This window comes from Littorina saxatilis, linkage group LG17, assembly GCF_037325665.1.
Source record: "Littorina saxatilis isolate snail1 linkage group LG17, US_GU_Lsax_2.0, whole genome shotgun sequence".
Lineage (NCBI taxonomy): Eukaryota > Metazoa > Mollusca > Gastropoda > Littorinimorpha > Littorinidae > Littorina > Littorina saxatilis.
Window position 1 is genome coordinate 44,479,162 of NC_090261.1, and position 20,178 is coordinate 44,499,339.

The 20,178-nt window shown below is 41.6% G+C and overlaps 1 protein-coding gene across 1 annotated transcript in view; it reads left to right on the top strand.

The window, feature by feature from the left end:
• The window catches only part of LOC138953165 (nesprin-1-like), a gene marked incomplete in the record, with an annotated part of 316,807 nt that overhangs the window by 246,361 nt on the left and 50,268 nt on the right, over positions 1 to 20,178 (top strand). The window contains 7 exon segments of the mRNA XM_070324965.1: positions 614 to 928; positions 5,886 to 6,506; positions 8,983 to 9,120; positions 16,474 to 16,638; positions 17,665 to 17,847; positions 18,281 to 18,445; positions 18,818 to 19,156. Coding sequence (XP_070181066.1) covers positions 614 to 928; positions 5,886 to 6,506; positions 8,983 to 9,120; positions 16,474 to 16,638; positions 17,665 to 17,847; positions 18,281 to 18,445; positions 18,818 to 19,156 — 1,926 coding nt within the window.

The following is a 20,178-nucleotide window of genomic DNA, read 5'->3' on the forward strand; positions in this document are numbered from 1 at the left end:
TTTATGTGTGTGTGTGTGAGGGGGGGAGGGGGCACATAGGCAGGACCACTGTTTTGAGGAGGTTATTTCCCTTGACCTGCAAATATTCTCTTCAGTTGATTATTTAGCTTATCCCCTTCAACTATCACTGCTGCTTTGAAAAGTCTGGACTACTTGGTTTACTGCTGTTTGTAGACTGTGTGTGTGTGTGTGTGTGTGTGTGTGTGTGTGTGTGTGTGTGTGTGTGTGTGTGTTTGTTTGTGTGTGTGTGTGCGTGTGCATCAGTGTGTTTTTCAAGTTTGGGTTGTACTGACTTTAAGATTCTGTTACACAAAATAATGTGGATAATGGTGTAAATGAGCAGGTGTGTGTAAAAATTTGCTTGTGTGTGAGTGCATGCATACAGTTTCTTGCTCAAGCCTCCACTGTTTGTGTTTTCTGCATATAAACTAATAACGAAGAGATATCAGTCTGGGGTCATAGCTCATAGTCTGCGTGTTCTTCTTTATGCCTATACAAGTTACAGAGAAACTTATCGTGTTGGTTTTGTTCTACCAATGTCAAAATTTGCATTTCACCATCACCCTTACAAAAAAAAATCAGATGTATCATCGATCAAGCCTTGATGTTGCAGCGACTCCTTGACGACATCAAGAGCAACAAAGCCCGAACAGAAGTTGTACTCGACGAACATGACGCCCTCCGGGACCGTTCAGGGGAGACCATCCCTTCCCAGGGGCACCGCTTGCTTCAGGAGATCAGACAGCTGGAAGAGGCTGCTGAGTGTCAGCAGGCAGAGCTCCAAGCCGCCGTGTCTGAGCAGGAGCAATATGAGACGGAGATTCGGCATCTCAACGCAGCGATCTCGGAGGCCCAGCAGCAGCTGTTGGCCTCTCCGGTCCGGGCCTCCACTGTGGCGGCCTTAAAACAGCAGATTGCTGAACATAATGTATGTACCTCTTTGGCTGGTCTGACACACACACTGGTTAAACAGGAGTTTTTTGTTTATTCGTTTAAAAAAATAAAAAAATTATTCATTTATTTTTTATTTATGAATATGTTTTTACTTATTTCTTTATTTCTCTTAAAAAAAAAATATATATATATTAATTGAAAATAATTCCTCATTAATTTATCAAATTTTTCTTGTTGTTTGTTTTGTTTATTTATTGAAATTCTAGGGTTCGAGGGTTTTCATTTTATGAGGGAGTTGTAAGGACTTTAATAAAAAAAAAAGAGAATGTTGAAGTAATTGCGCATTATTGCATACTTTTTTTTCTTCATATTCAATTGTTCGGGGAATCCTTTTTCTTTGATTTTATTATTTTATTTTATATTTCATTTTTTAATTTTATTTTTTATTTTAAACGTTTATTTCACTTTACATGATTAGGTTGTGTGCAAAGTTATTTTGCTTCTGTGTGCCAAAATATGATGAGGTCACTCATGAAATATGCCTTGTAAATTGGTGCACAGTGGATAAATAACTTTCACAGTGTGTGATCATAGTTACTGAAACTTGTCATTATGTCTAAAGAAAACTCACCTCATCAAGTACTTGCCATATTTATCGATTTTCCCCTTCCTGTTTTACCCCTAGTCTGTCTTGAATTATAGATTAGTTGCCTTCATGTACACCAATGATTATTGATTTTTTTCTTTCATTTATCAAACATGTCCAAGACATTATCTTGTGGTAAAAAAGTGCAAAAATCACCAATTGTGATAACTTTCATAGGAAAAATACCCATCAGAAAAAATAATCCAATGAAAAAAAATGGAACAGAAAATGAGTGTACATGTACAATGTACAAACAAAATTGTAAGGAAAGGCATTGTTTTTGCTGACAAGTTGCATTCAAATTTAACTGATTTGGATGTTGAATGTTTTTTTGTGTGTCTTTGGTTGAATTATCTTGATTAATGAGAACATTTTCAGTTAACACATTGTTTGATATTTCTTCACTGATGTCAAGTGAATTTTGCACTTTTGTTTAGAGACTCCCTCTGATATGCCACTTAGTAAATGTATCATACATTGTGTGGTCTCCCCATCATATGTATCATTCTCCTCCCCTTGCACAAATCATACTTTTTTTATTTACTTTCCCACTTTCCCATATATTCTGATTTGCACTTCACTATACACAATCTTCACTTTTTTTTCTTTTTTCCCTCTTATGTTCGGTTCTTTGGTTCTTGAAAATTTAGAATTTTATGTTGTAAGCTTGTCTGTTCTCAAACTGTGTGTTGTATGAAGCGTTTGAGTTCACTTGTAGTTTGTCATTGTTTTGTCTCTTGCTTTGTGGTGTGTTTGTGTCTATGTTGTCAATGTGTGTGTGTTTGTCTGTGTGTGTGTGTGTGTGTGTGTGTGTGTGTGCGTGTGTGCGTGTGTTTTACCTGTGTGTAATCAACTGCTTTTGTAGAATGTGCAAGTTAACACTAGTCAGACTTTCTTTGAAACTTCTGAAAACATATCTGTGCCTCAATTTCTTGCTTGCAGATTTAATTTTTCCTCTTTGTAGTAGACAGTATTTAATGACAGTAAATTTGATACTTCTCTCTTTGTAGATGTTTAAGTGCGGTGAAGTATTTTTAGATATCAGGAAATCAATTGTGGAAACTTTTGTTCCTGATAGCAAACAAGGACAGGCTTTTCCATCAACAATTTTCTTTACTTTTTTTTTTTTTTAGCAGATGTTTCTTTTCTTTTTCATTTAAGACAGAAATACCAATTCAAAACAATTCAGAAAGAACATGAATGTTGTGTTATATTCAGGGTTAATATTATCAAGGAAAAGTCTTTGACAACGTTTGTTTATTGAACACTGGTGACATAACTGCTATCTTAGCTAGCATAGAACGAGCGGCTTTTTAATGACACTGTCTTGAACCCCTTCCAGAATGACTAAATCAGGAAATGACATGGCCTTCCACCTTATCAGATCCAACAATTTGTACAAAGCATTTGCCCATTATGAGCACACCTACCCAAGCCTAATGTGGACTAACGTTTGCACTTTTTGTACTCCTACTCATAAATCTCTCCCTATGTGAACTAACATTAGCACTTTTTTGTACTCCTAAATCTCTCACCTATCCAAATGTTTGAACAAGCCTATTTCCCTGTTGTGTGTGTATGCGATTCTGTTCTGCTTACCTGACTAATTCGCTTGATGTGTGAGTTTTGCTGTTTGGACATTGGCAAAGTTTGGTGCAGAACCACAGAGTCGTATTTGCATGTGTGTTGCGCTAGTCAAGAGCTCAAAACCTGTCAAAGGGTTTTGGGGTACGTTATGTTCAGTTGTTTGTGGTTTAAAGCCTGCATGTCGAGCTGCTGATGTGTGTTTGGCTTCACAGTTCACCTGTTAACATTTTGGTTATATGTTGTTAGAATAACAAGGAAGGCATTTTGTGTCCACTGGTCTGCTAACTGTTGTTTTTACATTTAGTCAAGTTTTGACTAAATGTTTTAACATACAGTAGAGGGGGAATCGAGACGAGGGTCGTGGTGTATGTGTGTGTGTGTGTGTGTGTGTGTCTGTCTGTCTGTGTGTGTGTGTGTGTAGAGCGATTCAGAGTAAACTACTGGACCGATGAAATTTTACATGAGAGTTCCTGGGTATGATATCCCCAGACGTTTTTTTCATTTTTTCGATAAATGTCTTTGGTGACGTCATATCCAGCATTTTGTAAAAGTTGAGGCGGCACTGTCACACCCTCATTTTTCAATCAAATTGATTGAAATTTTGGCCAAGCAATCTTCGACGAAGGCCGGACTTTGGTATTGCATTTCAGCTTGGAGGCTTAAAAATTAATTAATGACTTTGGTCATTAAAAATCTGAAAATTGTAATTAAAATTATTTTTTTATAAAACGATCCAAAATTACGTTTATTGTATTCTTTATCATTTTCTGATTCCAAAAACATATAAATATGTTATATTCGGATTAAAAACAAGCTCTGAAAATTAAAGGCATATGTACGCGCTCCCGTGTTTACAAAGTGTAGTTTGCCCATAATCGATGTCAAACGCACCATAAGACCATGTAATGACGATATGTCGCCATGCGCGGACCATATACATGCATTACAGCTTGTTTTAGAGTCTCAAAAACTTTGGATGTAAACAAAGACGCGGAGTTATTTCCCTTGCGTCAACGCTACCTCTGTTGGCAAATCTATAAATAGGACGATCCAGATCAAAATGAAAATTAACATATCTCAACATTGAAGGGGTCCTAGACCACAATATTTTGCAGGGAACTTAATTTAGCATGTCTCCAGCTGTTGGTAAAGCAATTAGCGTGTATAGTCATCGAGTACATATGGCTTTAAATTTCCGAAATCGATTTAAAAACAATTTCATCTTATTCCTTGTCCGTTCCTGATTCCAAAAACATATAGATATGATATGTTTGGATTAAAAACACGTTCAGAGAGTTAAAAAGAATAGAGATACATATATAGAAAAGCGTGCTATCCTCCTCAGCGCAACCGCTTCCGCGCTTTTCTGGATTGTTAATTTCACTGCCTTTGCCACGAGCGGTGGACAGAGGATGCTACGAGTGTACGGTCTTGCGGAAAAAATGCAATGTGTTCAGTTTCATTTTGTGAGTTCGACAGCTTGACTAAATGTTGTTATTTCGCCTTACGCGACTTATTTGTTTGCTCATTTGTTTGTTTTTACATTTTGTTGGGTTATCTTTTTGTTATTTAATGTCTTTTTTGTATGTAAAACTGTTAATTGTGTCTGTCTGTGCGTTTGTTTGTGTGTTTAAATGGATGTTTATGGTAGCTATTTTTACTTCCACGCATGCACAACTTGCCAAGAACTTTTTTTATGGATTTGGTTTAAGCAGCAGTTAGATTTTCTTCCTGCATTTTTTGGAACAATTTATTTACTTTTAGTTTTTCTTTTGTTTTTGCACAACATTCACAGACACCTAACAATCTGTTTCTCCTGAACATCTCTGATATTTTCCATCAAATCAAGTCCACAGCATCATTAACAGCAAACATGACTGCATGCAAGCACACACATTTGCTATCCCTCCATTCATTTTCACGCCATCATTGAATAACCTTAGGGCCCTAATTGCTAATTAACACCTCTCATTCCTGGCCACCTAATTCGTGTTCACCATGCTCAGCATCATCATTTTTAGGGATTTCATGAAGTTGTGTAGCGATTAATTCAGCTGATCATTTCTATCATTCTTCTGATTCTACATGTATCTGCAGGTGAATGGATACTTTTGCATGCATGGTGTGGTTATGGAAAGGAGGATGTCTGTTTTCTCTGATCTGTTTTGATTGTTTTTAAGTGCTATTTGCACATGCAGCTAGTAATTATTTTGTGAAGTGTATTTAGGTATCCTTTGCTTGCTACTGAAGTTTCTTTTTCCTGAAATAAAACAGATAAGCCCTCTCCCCCCACCCCCCCCCCCCCAAAAAAAAAGAAAAAAAAAGAAGAAAAACAGGAAAAAGAGAAAAAACACCACTTTGATACAGCATATCATTCTGTACATCAGATCACTCCATGCAAATATCTGGCTCATTATGGCAGACAGTATTGTTATTCTAATGCTGAAATGTACATCATCATTGCATGTTCATCATGTCTGTTATGGTTTGCTCACTTCATTGTGGTCATGCTGTCTAAACACCAGCTGCTTATCAAGAGAAGCAAGGGGACAGCAGTTGTACTTGTTGTCTTTGTGTTATACGGGTTATTTGCATGTTCATCATGTCTTTCATACACTCTTACATCTCTGTTGTCAATGTCATGCTGTTTAACATCAGTAATGCTTGTCAGTGTCAAGGGGAGCATGGGGAACGGCGGTCGTAGCTGTAGCTGACTGTACCCATTGCATGCTTCCTCACTCCTCCGGCTTCCTTTCAGAGCCTAGCTGGCCAGATCAAAACCTACCAGGCCAGAGTTAGCGAAATGAACGAACAGAGCAGGCAGCTTTCGCTACGTGTGGCCCAAGCAAGCACCGTTACCGACCGCAAACGTTACCTGCCCGAGATGGTCTACCGCAGCTGGGTTTCTGCCGCAAGGTCGGTGGATACCGGCATCGAAGGGAACAGTTCTCCAGTGTCGTCTGCGTCGCACACTATGGACGGTTCTAGCTTTGATAGCGGTCTGGACACTGGCGCCAACCTGTCTCAGTCTCAGTCCTTATCTGTGACGCTTCCGAGTCAAAGTTCTGCAAGCCCCAGACCTTCGATTCTGACCAGCACACCAAGACTTTCAACCCGGGCAGAGCCACCAGCAAGTGACAATAGCCTGCGGTTCAAACCCATCTCAGACTTTAGCAAATCAGAAGCTTCCACCTCCTTCCGCTCAGACGCTTCGGACAGTTTTGCCTCCCAGCCTGGTGATGTTTCAGTTAAATCCGTCAGTTGGTCGCCACGGTTGCAATCTTCCACAGACTCCTACAAAACGAAAAGTGCTTCAGACACTCACCTCCCCGGCTCCTCCTTCATGAAGAGACTGCAAGGTCAAGACAGCAGCCACAAGGTAACCACCCCAAGGTCAAGGCTGGAAGCTCACTGGTCTCTTTCAGACCATGACCGCCCGGCCAAAACGTCCACGCCTTGTGGGCGAGGCTGGTCGCATTCCACCGAAAATGTCATTTCACCTATCTCTGGTCGCCGAGTGTTTTCCATCTCCCCTGAAAAAGGGCGCAAGTCAATGCAGCAAGCTTCGTCTCTGCAGTCTTTTTCAACGCCTTCCTCTATCTCTGCTTCCTCATCTTTGCATGGACATGGGGCCTCTTCTGCTTTACCTGTCGGCCATCTTGGTGGTGGTAGTCGTGGCAGTCGCATCATTGATAGTCGAGTGGTGGGTGGTGGAGTTGAGCGTGTCGAGTTTCTTGCTAATAGCGCTATCCACAGCTAATGCTTTGATAACATTTGCTTGACATTTTTTATATTCTGCTTTTAGTAGCTACAGACATAGGTACTTGACAGAGGCTTGTTAATACAAAAGTGCAAAACTGCTTTGATTTTAAAAAAAAAAAGCTGTATCTTCCAGAGAAATCTTCAAAATCCTCTGCTGCTTGGACTGTTTTTATAGTTTGAGAGATTTTTGTTTAGTAGCTGAGCATTTACTAACAGTGTGCATTTTGTGTTTATACTAATCCCGAAGTGTGATCTATTATTTTGACTATAGTCATTTTCTATCATTTAAATCAGTAGGCTTGGTGAGTGTTTGGAGTTTATTGTAGCACAATTTCATTTACCTGTGTATGCACAGACAGACGGAAAAACAGACAGGCACAAACACACACACACACACACACACACACACACACACACACACACACACACACACACACACACACACACACACACACACACACACACACACACACACACACACACACACACACACACACACACACACACACACACACACACACACACACACACACACACACACACACACACACACACACACACACACACACACACACACACACACACACACACACACACACACACACACACACACACACACACACACACACACACACACACACACACACACACACACACACACACACACACACACACACACACACACACACACACACACACACACACACACACACACACACACACACACACACACACACACACACACACACACACACACACACACACACACACACACACACACACACACACACACACACACACACACACACACACACACACACACACACACACACACACACACACACACACACACACACACACACACACACACACACACACACACACACACACACACACACACACACACACACACACACACACACACACACACACACACACACACACACACACACACACACACACACACACACACACACACACACACACACACACACACACACACACACACACACACACACACACACACACACACACACACACACACACACACACACACACACACACACACACACACACACACACACACACACACACACACACACACACACACACACACACACACACCAAACACTTGGAAAATAGGTTGAAAGAATAGGTGCATTATCCAGTAATAAAAAGATTTCTCCTTCTGCTATTACCTTTCGATACAGTAAATGTAAGGATAAACATGTTGCAATTACAACACATCACAGTTTTGAACAAAACCAGAATGTCTGTCACCAACTGGCAACTCAAGCAATTATGTAGGTCTTGTTAATTTGATTTGTATTTTATTTAATTGTGTAACATTGCACCTGTGTGTATATGCAGAGAAAATAGGTATTCACTTTTCTTACCTGTATATGCTAGCTTTCTTTTTTCATTTGAGTGTGATGATTGTATTTTTCATTATAACTCTTTTTTTCCTACCTGCATAGGTTATTTTTTTATTTATTTTTTTATTGATTTGCTGTGTTCTGTACTTTGACAATTTATATGGGTACAATTTTGCAAAAACAATTTAATTTAAATGAAGACCAGAGAAGTAGGGAAATTATTTGACAGATTAAGCTTGAGCAAAACCAGAAGATCACTTGAAAGAGTTGCATGAATGTACTAACCTTTACCAAAGAGTAAAACCATAGATACAAATGCAGATGTGCATGGTTCAGTTTTGTGAATACTTTCACCTCACTTCTGGTGTTTCCTGCTGTTGTGTTTTGGAAACCTACAGAATGCTTGCATGTTTGAACACTGTGGTAGTGACTGGTTTTAACAGATATCTGGTGATTGTGCATGATAATAGAACTTGCATGTGAAAATCAGCTTCCTTGGTGTAGAATGGGAATAGATCTCGATCCCCATGCATATCTCGACCCCATCCCATTTGATTGGAGAGTGTTTGTCTGACTGAGAAGAGCACCAGTGCTTTGAATCAAAGCATTCTTTTTCCCTTCCATATGTATTTGAGTCAGTGGTCTTATAACTTTTGCAGCAATGCATTTGTCTTGTACAGCACATTTCTGACAAAGTATTGTGTTTGACGCCAACAGCAGGAGAAAGCCGGTTCGGAAGAGCCGAGAGCGCGCAGTTCATCCTTCGGCCAGCAGGTGGAGCCACTGGGACGTCCCCTGTCATCAGGCGAACCTGTCAAAGAACTCAACCAATCATGGAACACCTTGCAAAATCAGGTCAGTTGATGTTACAAGTTCTTGTATGGTGAACAAAATGCATGTATTGAAACATCTGCTTGTACCCTTTATGATGCGTGTTGTGAAGGTTCATGTGTTTGTTCATGTGTAGTGTGTGTTGTGTGTATTTGAGTGTGTTTTTGTCTGTCTCTTGATTTATATGCTTCTCTGTGTGTGTGCGTGTGTGTGTGTGTTCACACGCACGCACACGTGGATACTTGAGTATGTGTCCATGCAGGGTTGAAATCTCTAGCGTGACCTTTAAACGATCAGGTATGTCAGTTAATTCCTTCAGTTTATGCACCGTACATAACAAGGTTACTGATTATGACAGGCATTTACTGCAGAGGTGAACTGAAAATTAATGATATGTCAAGCAAATGCAAATGTGTTTGTACCCTCCCTGTCAGTCATGCAGTGCTTGTTCCTTAAGGCCATGTCAGACGCACAACACAAAACAGTGTTTTCTTTCAAAACAAACACAAAACAGCGTGTTTCCCATGTGACATCCCCCAAAACGCGTTTCAGAAATCACTGTTTCGTGTTTTCGCATTGTGTTTTGGGTTTTAGAGCATGCTCTAAAATCTGAAAACACGTTTTGGTAGTCAGCCAATGAACGCGGACGATCAACTCACGTGACTCGGTTTCCGGCAACACGGAGATAGAAAAAAATGGCCGACGCAGATGTGGTACCGATTCAGGGTAGTATCGGACCCATGAATCCTAACTAGAGTCTATGGAGCCTGTCACGATTGAAGAGAGGCAATAATATCAGTGGGCGCTGCGAGCCGTATTGTTTACAAACCCAAACACAGCGCGGTAGCTGGACGGGTCAAGCTGACACTGACCGTATCAGTGGGCACTGCCAGCCGTGTTGTTTACAACCCCAAACACAGGCCGGCGATAGCTGGACGGGTCAAGCTGACACTGACCGATATTTCTGTGAAAACACGCACCGCGCTTCATCTGTGTGTTTCGCGTGTGACATCCCCTCTGTAAAAACATGTGTTTCCCCGACGTTTTGAAATGGTGTTTTTGTCGAAAACATAGCTTTGTGTTGTGCGTCTGTCTTCGCCTTTATCCAAGATCCTGCATGAAAAAGAGGAGAAAAGCAATTATTTCAGAACCAACTAACACTGCAGTCCTCTCTCCATTCTTCTTACCCCCTTCCCCTCTTCCCCCCTTCCCCCTTCCCCTCTTCCCCCCTTCCCCTCTTCCCCCTTCCCCTCTTCCCCCCTTCCCCTCTTCCCCTCTTCCCCCCTTCCCCCTACCACTTCCTTGCCCCATTACCTTTTTACCCCAGCCCGTGTAATTCAAAGCTAACGTTGTGGGATCTGATTAAAAAAACCTTATAAATATGCTTGGAAGAGAATTTCTTGGCAATGGCATTGTTATTTTACAACTGTGATAACAATCACCCAGTACCATTTTTTTTAGAGCCCATTTTCTTCAGATGTAAAATAAACCATACGGCATTAATATAGAATTTATCACCTGACTTGTACATGTTCTCTGACAATCATATTTGGACTGATTGACTTAATTGTAAACAAGAAAGGGAATTCCATATAGAAAGGGCCAGAGATTGATCATGCAGACATATATACTTAATAGTGTACCTATAGAACCAGGTTTCAGTGGAAGAAGAAGCTAGGAAATTTAGCCACAAACTTGCACCTGTGGTATTAAACCATTATGCAGAAAAATTGAATTGTACATGAACACACTTCCTACTAACAACCCAGGTATTCGACAAGCAGTGATTTCATTTTCTCTCACCTGACCTGGCCTAGTACTATTTCACTGTTCAATTCATGCACCGCCTTTCTTTGCTGCTCAAAATGGCTAGCTCACCTTGCTAGCTTAAAAGCACGTTTGTGAATTGGTGATTGGGTATCAATCTCCCTGCAGTTATTGATTGAAACACTGCAAGAAATAGAGTTGTGCTCGGACAACTCAAACGCCTAGCTGCTCTCTCTCTCTTTTTCCAATCCCAGCTTTCAGGCCTTGAGAAAACAAATAAAAGGCTGTTATGAATTCTTTTCAACTGCTTTTACGCTCAAAGAGCTGATTTTATTCTTTGACACACACACACTGCGGAGAGTGTATCGATATATCACAAGTAGGAATATTTTTAGACCATAGACCAGAGATATTACATTCATATACTAGAGACTGCATTTGTGTTGTGCTGTCGTTTCGGGCAGTTTAGTGTGTAGTGAGTGTTTGGCGCTGCATTTATCTTTTTATTTGGAGTTACGGAGACCGTAGACATTTTCTCACAGCACAGTGATTCGTACATACAGTACTTGCCTTGGTGATATACAAGGTAGGTCTAATGGTACTGTAGTTTACATAGACTAGTATAACCTGTTGAGTGTTAATTTATTCAGCTTTTGTGCAGTCTTAAAAATGTGAACTTATGCGGAAGAGATGCTTTTAGTGCTGACAGAGTCAGTATTTAAATTAAATAAATTGCTGTTCTGGCACCAGGTTTTCAAGAACTGAATTTGTTGCATGCACATACATGTTCTCCTCTGTGTTCATTTTAGGGCTTGGAAATTATGTTCAACTAATTTTCACTCCAAAAACACATTGGTAATGCAGGTAAATTATGTCCAAGGTATAGTGGTGTCATATTTGTGAATAAAAGATAGGGATGTCATAGTTTTTGTTTGTTTGTTTGTTTGCAGAACGCCCAGCCGACCACGAAGGGCCATGTCAGGGCGGTGCTGCTTTGACATATAACGTGCGCCACACACAAGACAGAATTAAGTCGCAGCACAGGCTTCATGTCTCACCCAGTCACATTATTCTGACACCGGACCAACCAGTCCTAGCACTAACCCCATAATGCCAGACGCCAGGCGGAGCAGCCACTAGATTGCCAATTTTAAAGTCTTAGGTATGACCCGGCCGGGGTTCGAACCCACGACCTCTCGATCATGGGGCGGATGTCAAAGTTAAATCAGTAAGTGAAGGGGAAGGGCCGGGAGTAAACAGTAATTGTACCAGTTAATAAACAGACGAAATACGGTAAACTGCTTAACAGTGAACATAATATCATTTAGAGAGTAGACGAGAATGAATGAATGAAGAATAGGAGGTTCATTGGATAAATAATCATTAAGTGAAGATCGAGGAAGAGCCACTGATCGAGGTTTACAGGAACAGTACTGGTCAGTAAACAGACTTCAAAGCTTAATAATGTTAAGTGCTTGAGAACATGATATACCTGTACATCAGAGAGTATAAATTAATCACAGACTACAGGCCTTTCATCTCTAATTGGTATGTTACTAATTGCTCTTATAAGGCTTCTCATGTGAACAGTGCAATTCCGTACAGACAGTGGCGGCTGTGGTATTATAATGGCACCTTTTGCAAACTTGTCTGGCATTTCCAGTGACCCATGAATCTGTTAGTCAAATAAAGTCAACATGTCCTGGAAGAGTCTTGTGTGGACAAGGGAAGTGTACAGATCCTTAGAAATGCTGATCCACAAAATCTGTATGCTTGCCACTCTCGGGTCAAAGCCAATATTCCGGTCACTAGCTCCCGACTAAAGAATGTCGTGTTGGTACCTTTCACCGCTTTATGCTCATATATGTCAGGTCTGGATATAATATAGATCAGCGTTTGCTGTTTGTGTGTACATGGTGATACTAACTTGTGGTATCTTGGTGCCAACTTGGTTGCACTTCTCACTTAAAACCAGTGCCTTCAAGGGTTCTCTTATCTTCGTTGGACCGGAGACATTTTTTTCGGAGGTTTTAAATCAACTTTGTTTTCATGACGCGTCAAGCGGAATGTGGCGGTTTGATTTTCTTCTCAGCTCGTAGTAAACCAAACCAAAGCTGTGTCTGTTCAGTGTTTATAAGGTTATGTGGAGTTTTATCAAGGCAGCACTGTTGACGATTTTCTTCCTTGGATACTAGAATTCATGTTCCATGTTTTCTTCCAAGAATTATTGTACGGATGGTGGGGTTTTAAAATTCTGATTGGTAAACTGAAATTAATGTGTTCATTTGGTGTTCCAGTATTCCAGTTATGTAGAAGTTTTATCAGGGCACTGTTGACAATTTTTGCACGCAACAGCAGATCTGTAGGAGTACTTACTGTGGTCAAGATATCATTTTTCTCTCTGCTGATTGCTGCAAATTGATGAGAAAACTAAGACCTGCAATAGTGTAGGTGTGTGTGCACAGGTAGATGTGTGTTATCAGCAGGTTGAGTTAGGTATTGATTGTAATTTATTGGTTCCATTTCTTATTCCCCCTCTTGCATGGGGAAAGCAGTCATTTGGCGGGTTGGCGCTTGCTTTTCGTGTGGTTTCAATCATGGAAGTACATGTAAAAGTAAAAGACTGGCGTGTAAGTAATTATCTTACCTAATTGTTTATGATTGCTGTTGATTTCTTTGTTCTTGGTGATAATAATTTGCACATGAATATGATAAAAGGCCAAAATCAAGGAATTCAACAATCAATCATGAATTCAATCATGAAACTAACAGAAAAAATACTGGTGTGTAAATCATTATCTTGCCTTTGTTGATAATTGCTATTGATTTCTGCATTCCCCATTGAACTTGGTGATCATTTGCACATGGATAAGGAAGAAATTAAGGTGGACTGTACTGTAAGCATCCTAGAAGTTTCTCTGTCAATTAATGTTTTTCTTTTCTTGTCATTGCAGTATAGGCAGTGCTAATCAAGAGTTCAGTTTTGCTTTTCGTACAAATTGGGATTTCAAGGGAATGCAGAAGTCTACAGAAAAAACCCCATAGATTTTGTCTCAAGGGGTGTAGTGAACATACCTCAGCATGTAAGCGTCTGCATATAGATAGCGAAAGTATGCGTAGCTGTAATCCCATTCCTTTGTATACAGACAGTTATTGGCTGTTAGAAATTCAATTAAAGCGCTGAAGTCGACACCATCGAGCTGTGCTATTGGGAATAAAAAAATCTCTGCAGAGAGGTGACTTTGAATCAAGAGTTCAAGGGCTTGTGGCAGATTGTCTAGATTTATTTCTACCTCTTCCTTTTTGGTGTGTGTGAAGAGCCTACTCCTTACTTTTAGCACCATAGTAGCTGTCAGTGTCTTTGAGTGAAAGAGAGAGAGAGCTGGGACAGTACACAGCTTTTTTATGCGAACGAGACGTTCCTACCAGCTCTGATCTGCTTCTCGTAATTCTAGTGTCTTTTGGAGTTCTCTGGCGACAGACGGTTGTGGGGGCCGGCAAGTTTTGTTTGCTTGAAGATTCGGCAGTGATTCTCTTGAAACCTGCTTTTTCTTTAGATCAAGTACTTTTTTTAAATTTCTTGACTGTAGGTTGGCATTTCATAGTTTCTTGCTGATAAGAGCATAGACGCATTTTTTCAAATAAATGGGTTTTGTGTGTGTGCAGATTAGTTGTTTCAATGGATCTCTTGCAAAGCCCGTTTCTGTTAGTTCAAGTATCTGTAAAAAAAAAAAGCTTGACTGTCGCTTGGTGCCACTCACAAAGCTGACAATATCTTGTGAAGAAGGACAAATGAAAAATTGTGACAATCCTGTGTGCAACTTTGTGTGTCTCTTCATGAACTTCAGTGGACTCATTGGAAATATAATTTTCTTTAGTTCCAGTACCTTTTGAAAAGTGCTTGCATGAATAGCTGGCAGAGCTGTTTCTTGAAAACAAGGACAAATGAAAAATTGTGGGAATCCTGTGTATGAACTGATAATACTATCAAAATGAGGGCCAGGATTTTTAGTTCTGTGAATAACACTACTACCATGGCATGCCTTCCAGACATTTATGCAGAATGGAATGGAATACTGAGAGCACACTCTTGGAGTTTAATTTTTCATAGTTCAGGTTGCGTCTGTGAGTTGAATAATTTATAAGTAGACCAGCCTTCTTCTTCTTCTTGGCGTTCGCAGAGGTTACACGATCAGACCAGCACTGGTGATAAATGTTGTCGTTTTCTCCAATTCCCGTCGACTGCCGTATAGTTTGGTCTGCAAGGGAGTTGGTGACGGCCACACTTCTTTTCGTTCCTCATCTAGTAAGGGACATCGCTGTAAGATGTGTTCCGCTAGTTGGTCTTCTTGACCGCAGGCACAGGTTGGTGATGGCGCCAGCTTGAACTTTCGGTTCATGTGAGCATTGAGCCTGTTGTGGCCAGTACGCAGCCTGATGAGGTTGACTTGCTGCTCTCTGGACATTGTGTGGTAGTCATCTCTGTTTGTCCTTGGCCTCATCAATGCCTTGATGATTGTCTTCTGCTCACTAAAGCTGACAGTGTTTTCAGGTTGATCTTCCACGGCTCCTTCTTTCGCCAGCTCATCTGCCCTTTCATTTCCTGGTATCCCACAGTGTGCTGGTATCCACTGGAGGACAACTCTTCTGGTCTGTCTGACCATCTGTAATGCTTTGGCCAGCTGTGGGAGTTTGTCGTTCTCTAGGGCCTGAAGGACTGAAAGGGCGTCCGAGAGGAAGACAACTTGGTAGCAAGGGTCTGCGGAGTCCTGAACCAAGGAGGCGGCCTGCATGAGAGCTTCTGCTTCTGCTTTATAATTTGAGTAGACCAGCCTGACAGCTGAAGTGTTTTGGGCTTTGCGTGGCTTTAGCAAGAATGGATTATTTGTCATCGTACGCGATTGCCCAGGTATTGCTTCTTTGGCAGAAACTGATTTGATATAAACAGTTGTGTGTGTGTGTGTGTGTGTGTGTGTGTGTGTGTGTGTGTGTGTGTGTGTGTGTGTGTGTTTATGACGAGTGTGTGTTTATGATGAGTGTGTGTATATATACAGTGGTGTGTTTGTGTGTGTGTGTGTGTGTGTGTGTGTGTTTATGACAAGTGTGTGTTTATGATGAGTGTGTGTGTGTGTGTGTGTGTGTGTGTGTGTGTGTGTGTGTGTGTGTGTGTGTGTGTGTGTGCATCATAGCTGTATACCTTTGTACGTATGTGCATGCATGTACACAAATTTTGTCTGTGTTGATGTTGTTTTTTGTTAATGTCTTTTCTTTCCTTGAACTTGAAAGCATATGGTACTAATGTGCAGTGGACAGAATCACATTTAAAAAACATTTGCCTGTGCAGAGGGCAGCAGAAGAGAATAAAACTACGGCAACTACTGCAAAGTTATGAGCACTACCAGTAAACGTTGCAAGAACTGAAAACGGAAACAAGCAGTGAACAAAACCTTATTCAAAACAAAACAAAAAGTCTTGTGTCAGTACAGGTGCAGCTAATGAGGATTAAACAACAAGCATCGCAAAGGCAGGAACACTACCAGGAAGTTGCACAAGTACACAAATGTATAGTGATCAAAATCTGATCAATATCTTTTTCATGTGCCTGTGCAGGTTGCAGCCAAGGAGAAAGAGCTGCAACAGGCGCTGCAGAAACAGGAGCGCTACCAGCAGGCGGTGCAAGAACTGACCGCCAAGATGGAGCGTGCCCAGATCAGTCTCACCAGAACACCTGCCTCGGTGGCCGCTGACGTCGACACACAGATGAGAGACTACAAGGTTCGTTGTGTGTTTTTTGTTGATTGTTTGCTTGTTCTAAGAGCCAGAGTGGCACAGTGGTTAGAGCGCTTGCCTATCATGCTTAAGGTTGTGGGATCGATCACCATCCGGGGCGAATACAAACACCTGATATTCCAAGCGCTTCCCAGTCTACCCAGCTGGAAAATGGTACCTGACCCTATTTAAGGTCATGGAAGGCAAAGGTAGTGAGGGAGAGGAGATGGGCACCACCCTCAGAAAGCTGGCCCAAAAATAGTTGAGATCTCTAACATCTCACTCCCCTATGACCAAAATGGTTATGGGACTACCTACCTTTTACCTACCCCCCGCGGGTTAGGGGGAAGAATTTACCCGATGCTCCCCAGCATGTCGTAAGAGGCGACTAACGGATTCTGTTTCTCCTTTTACCCTTGTTAAGTGTTTCTTGTATAGAATATAGTCAATGTTTGTAAAGATTTTAGTCAAGCAGTATGTAAGAAATGTTAAGTCCTTTGTACTGGAAACTTGCATTCTCCCAGTAAGGTCATATATTGTACTATGTTGCAAGCCCCTGGAGCAATTTTTTGATTAGTGCTTTTGTGAACAAGAAACAATTAACAAGTGGCTCTATCCCATCTCCCCCCTTTCCCCGTCGCGATATAACCTTGAACGGTTGAAAACGACGTTAAACACCAAATAAAGAAAGAAACCTTGCTTGTTCTTATCTCAGGGTTCCTTAGATTGCTATAAGTTCGATATAAAATTTAGTTGGTGATAACTGATTTTTGTTTTAGTATTCCTATAAGGATCTGCTTTGAGTGTTACAAGTCTGTGTCTGTGATTTTGTGTCTTCCAGGATTGTGATTTGACTTATCGACTTATCGACGTTTTCTACTGTTGTTGGGCGAAAAGAAACACTTCTGTAGTTTGACGATATCCCTTTAAGAATAATGAAAACCAATAGACAGCTCTGAAGGGCATGGAGATGCAACCTCTCAGAGGAAATGACTGAGTACGAAATGTGTCATGATTATTTTTTTTGTACAGGACACGCTGTTAGAGCTGGACTCCATCAAAGAGGACATCGCTGTGGTGAGAGAACGCGGCCGTCAGATCATGGAGGTATCCGACGCAGAGGGCAGCAAGGCCATGGAGGCCACAATGACCATGCTGGCTGACCGCATCACCAGTCTGACCACACTGGCTGACCACAGGGGAAAACACCTGCAGGTATGTGTGTGTGTGTATGTATGTGTATGTGTGTGTGTGTGGTTGAAGGGGGAGGGGTGATAGGGGTGGGAAGCAAAAGTCATGGAGGCCACGTTGACCATGTTGGCTGACCGCATCACCAGTCTCACAATGCTGGCTGTCCAGAGGGGAAAACACCTGCAGGTATGTGTGTGTGTGTGGTTGAATGGAGGGAGAGGAGGGTTAGGGGTGAGAACCAAAGCCATGGAGGCCGTATCACCAATCTGACCACACTCACTGACGAGAGGGGAAAACAGCTACTGGTATGTGTGTGTGGGAGACAAATAGGTCCGTATGTGTAGGATTAGATTGGTGTACTCAGCTTAGGAGAGAGGATATTCTGAGAAAAGTCAGTGTGTGTGTGCTTGTGCTTGTGCACAATTTATGCTTTAATCACCTTTTTTGTTTTTTGCAGGATGCCATGAAGCAGAAGAAGAAGCATGACATTGAGCTGGCTGCCTACCTGAAGCGGGTGAACGACCTTGAGAGCTGGCTGGGTGAGATGAAAGTACGGCACGCCACAACGCCGTTGCCGTCAGACGAACCTGACGAAATTCAGCAGCAGCTTCAGGACAACAGAGTGAGTAGTGCATTGGTGACTGTGCTTTCAGACAATGCCGCTCAGTACAGCTAGTTATTATTATAAAATTTGGCTGGGAGAATATCCAGAATCAAAAAGCAAGAAATGTTAGTTATTGGAATGTTCCGTCTTAAACAAAACAAAAGATTCACTTGTGTGTCGACTTAGTAGTGTTCTTTCAAGTGGAGGAAGGGGGAGGATTCAAGCACAGCCAGGATTCAAATCCTGAAACTTCCATGTTAAAAGGCTGACATCCTTACCACTAGGCTATTATGCTCGTCAATTGGGAAATTCTCAGCTGACACTGCTTTAAATATTCTCCTAATGACTATCATCTCACTGGTTCAAACTATCCTCTCCTATCTTCTCCAGGAGCTTCAGCAAGACCTCAATGCCAGACTTCAGCTGATCTCAGACCTGGCCGTCCAGTGCGACAACCTGTGTGAACTGGAGCCGCCCAGAGAAGCCGAGAAACTCCGCAACCAGCTCTCCGGTCTGCAGGCTCGCCTGGGCGAGTTCAAGCTGCTCACCATTGACAAGCAGAACAGCCTGCGAGCGGCGCTCAAGGATTCTGAGAAGCGGCACAAAGAGATGGAGGACTATGAGGATCGTGTGGGCAAGCTACAGCAGTGGATGACAGACACCAAGCAGATGACCATGCCTGGAGACTCCGCCACTGTCAGCATGCCTGAACGCTCCCAGCTTCAGCAGGTGAGTGAGATGTGCGCTGTGTGTTTCCTGTAATGAGAGACCTGAATGAGAGAGAGATCCTCAGAGATTCATAATGCAAACACCAGCAGAATTGGAGTGAATGAGTGACATTAAAGTGTGTAAGTGTGTGTTTACGGGTGTTGAATATGAGCGTACAGGCAAATCCAGCTAACTCACAAACGGTTAAGTCAAAAATTCGCTTAGCACACAAAGAAATTCTGGTCCGGAATTATCCCTCTTTATCTATGTGTACAAAGTACCCTCAGCTCGAAATGGGATTTCTCTTACGTAAGTCGAAAGACGGATAGCACACAACAGAAAGTCAGTCCCAAAGACAAAGTTTACTCTATATTTACTACAGCAACTCGAAACACGAAACTTGGCGTCTCACACTAGCGCATTGTGTAACCTTATTCCCTTCTTCTCTACACGGACGCCACACGGACTGGTCAGTCGGCACGCAATAAAGTATGAAGTGAAGTTAGGAGGGGGCGAGGAGTAAGGAGAGGCGAGTGGTACTCACAGTGTGTGTTTGTGTGTGTTCACGGGTGAACCACGTGGTTACTATACGGAAGAAGAAGAATTCAAATTGTGGGTTGCCTCTCATTCAGTCTTTGTTCAGTCTTGCGTTCATCCACAATCATGGCAGAGTCACGGAAAAGAAAATTAACCTGTCATATCTGAGAGAGGAAACACTTCGTGCTCTGTGTGTGCGGCCAGATCAAAGGCATTGTGATAGCTGGGTGGCCTTGTTTACAGACACGACCTTCTTCCCAGGGGTCAATGACCCAGTTTTTGCCATGAGAGGTGGTTCCCCTGTCATATCTGAGAGAGGAAACACTTCCTGCACGGGTGAAACATGCATTATCACAAGTTTTTTTTTTTTTTTTTTTTTTTTTTTTTTTCTAAATCAATAAACCAGTAAACTAATATGTTAAAATAAATAAATAAATAAAAATAATCATAACATAAATTTATTCCTAATGTTCAGCTCAGTTTCCAGTACACCAAATCTTTTTTAA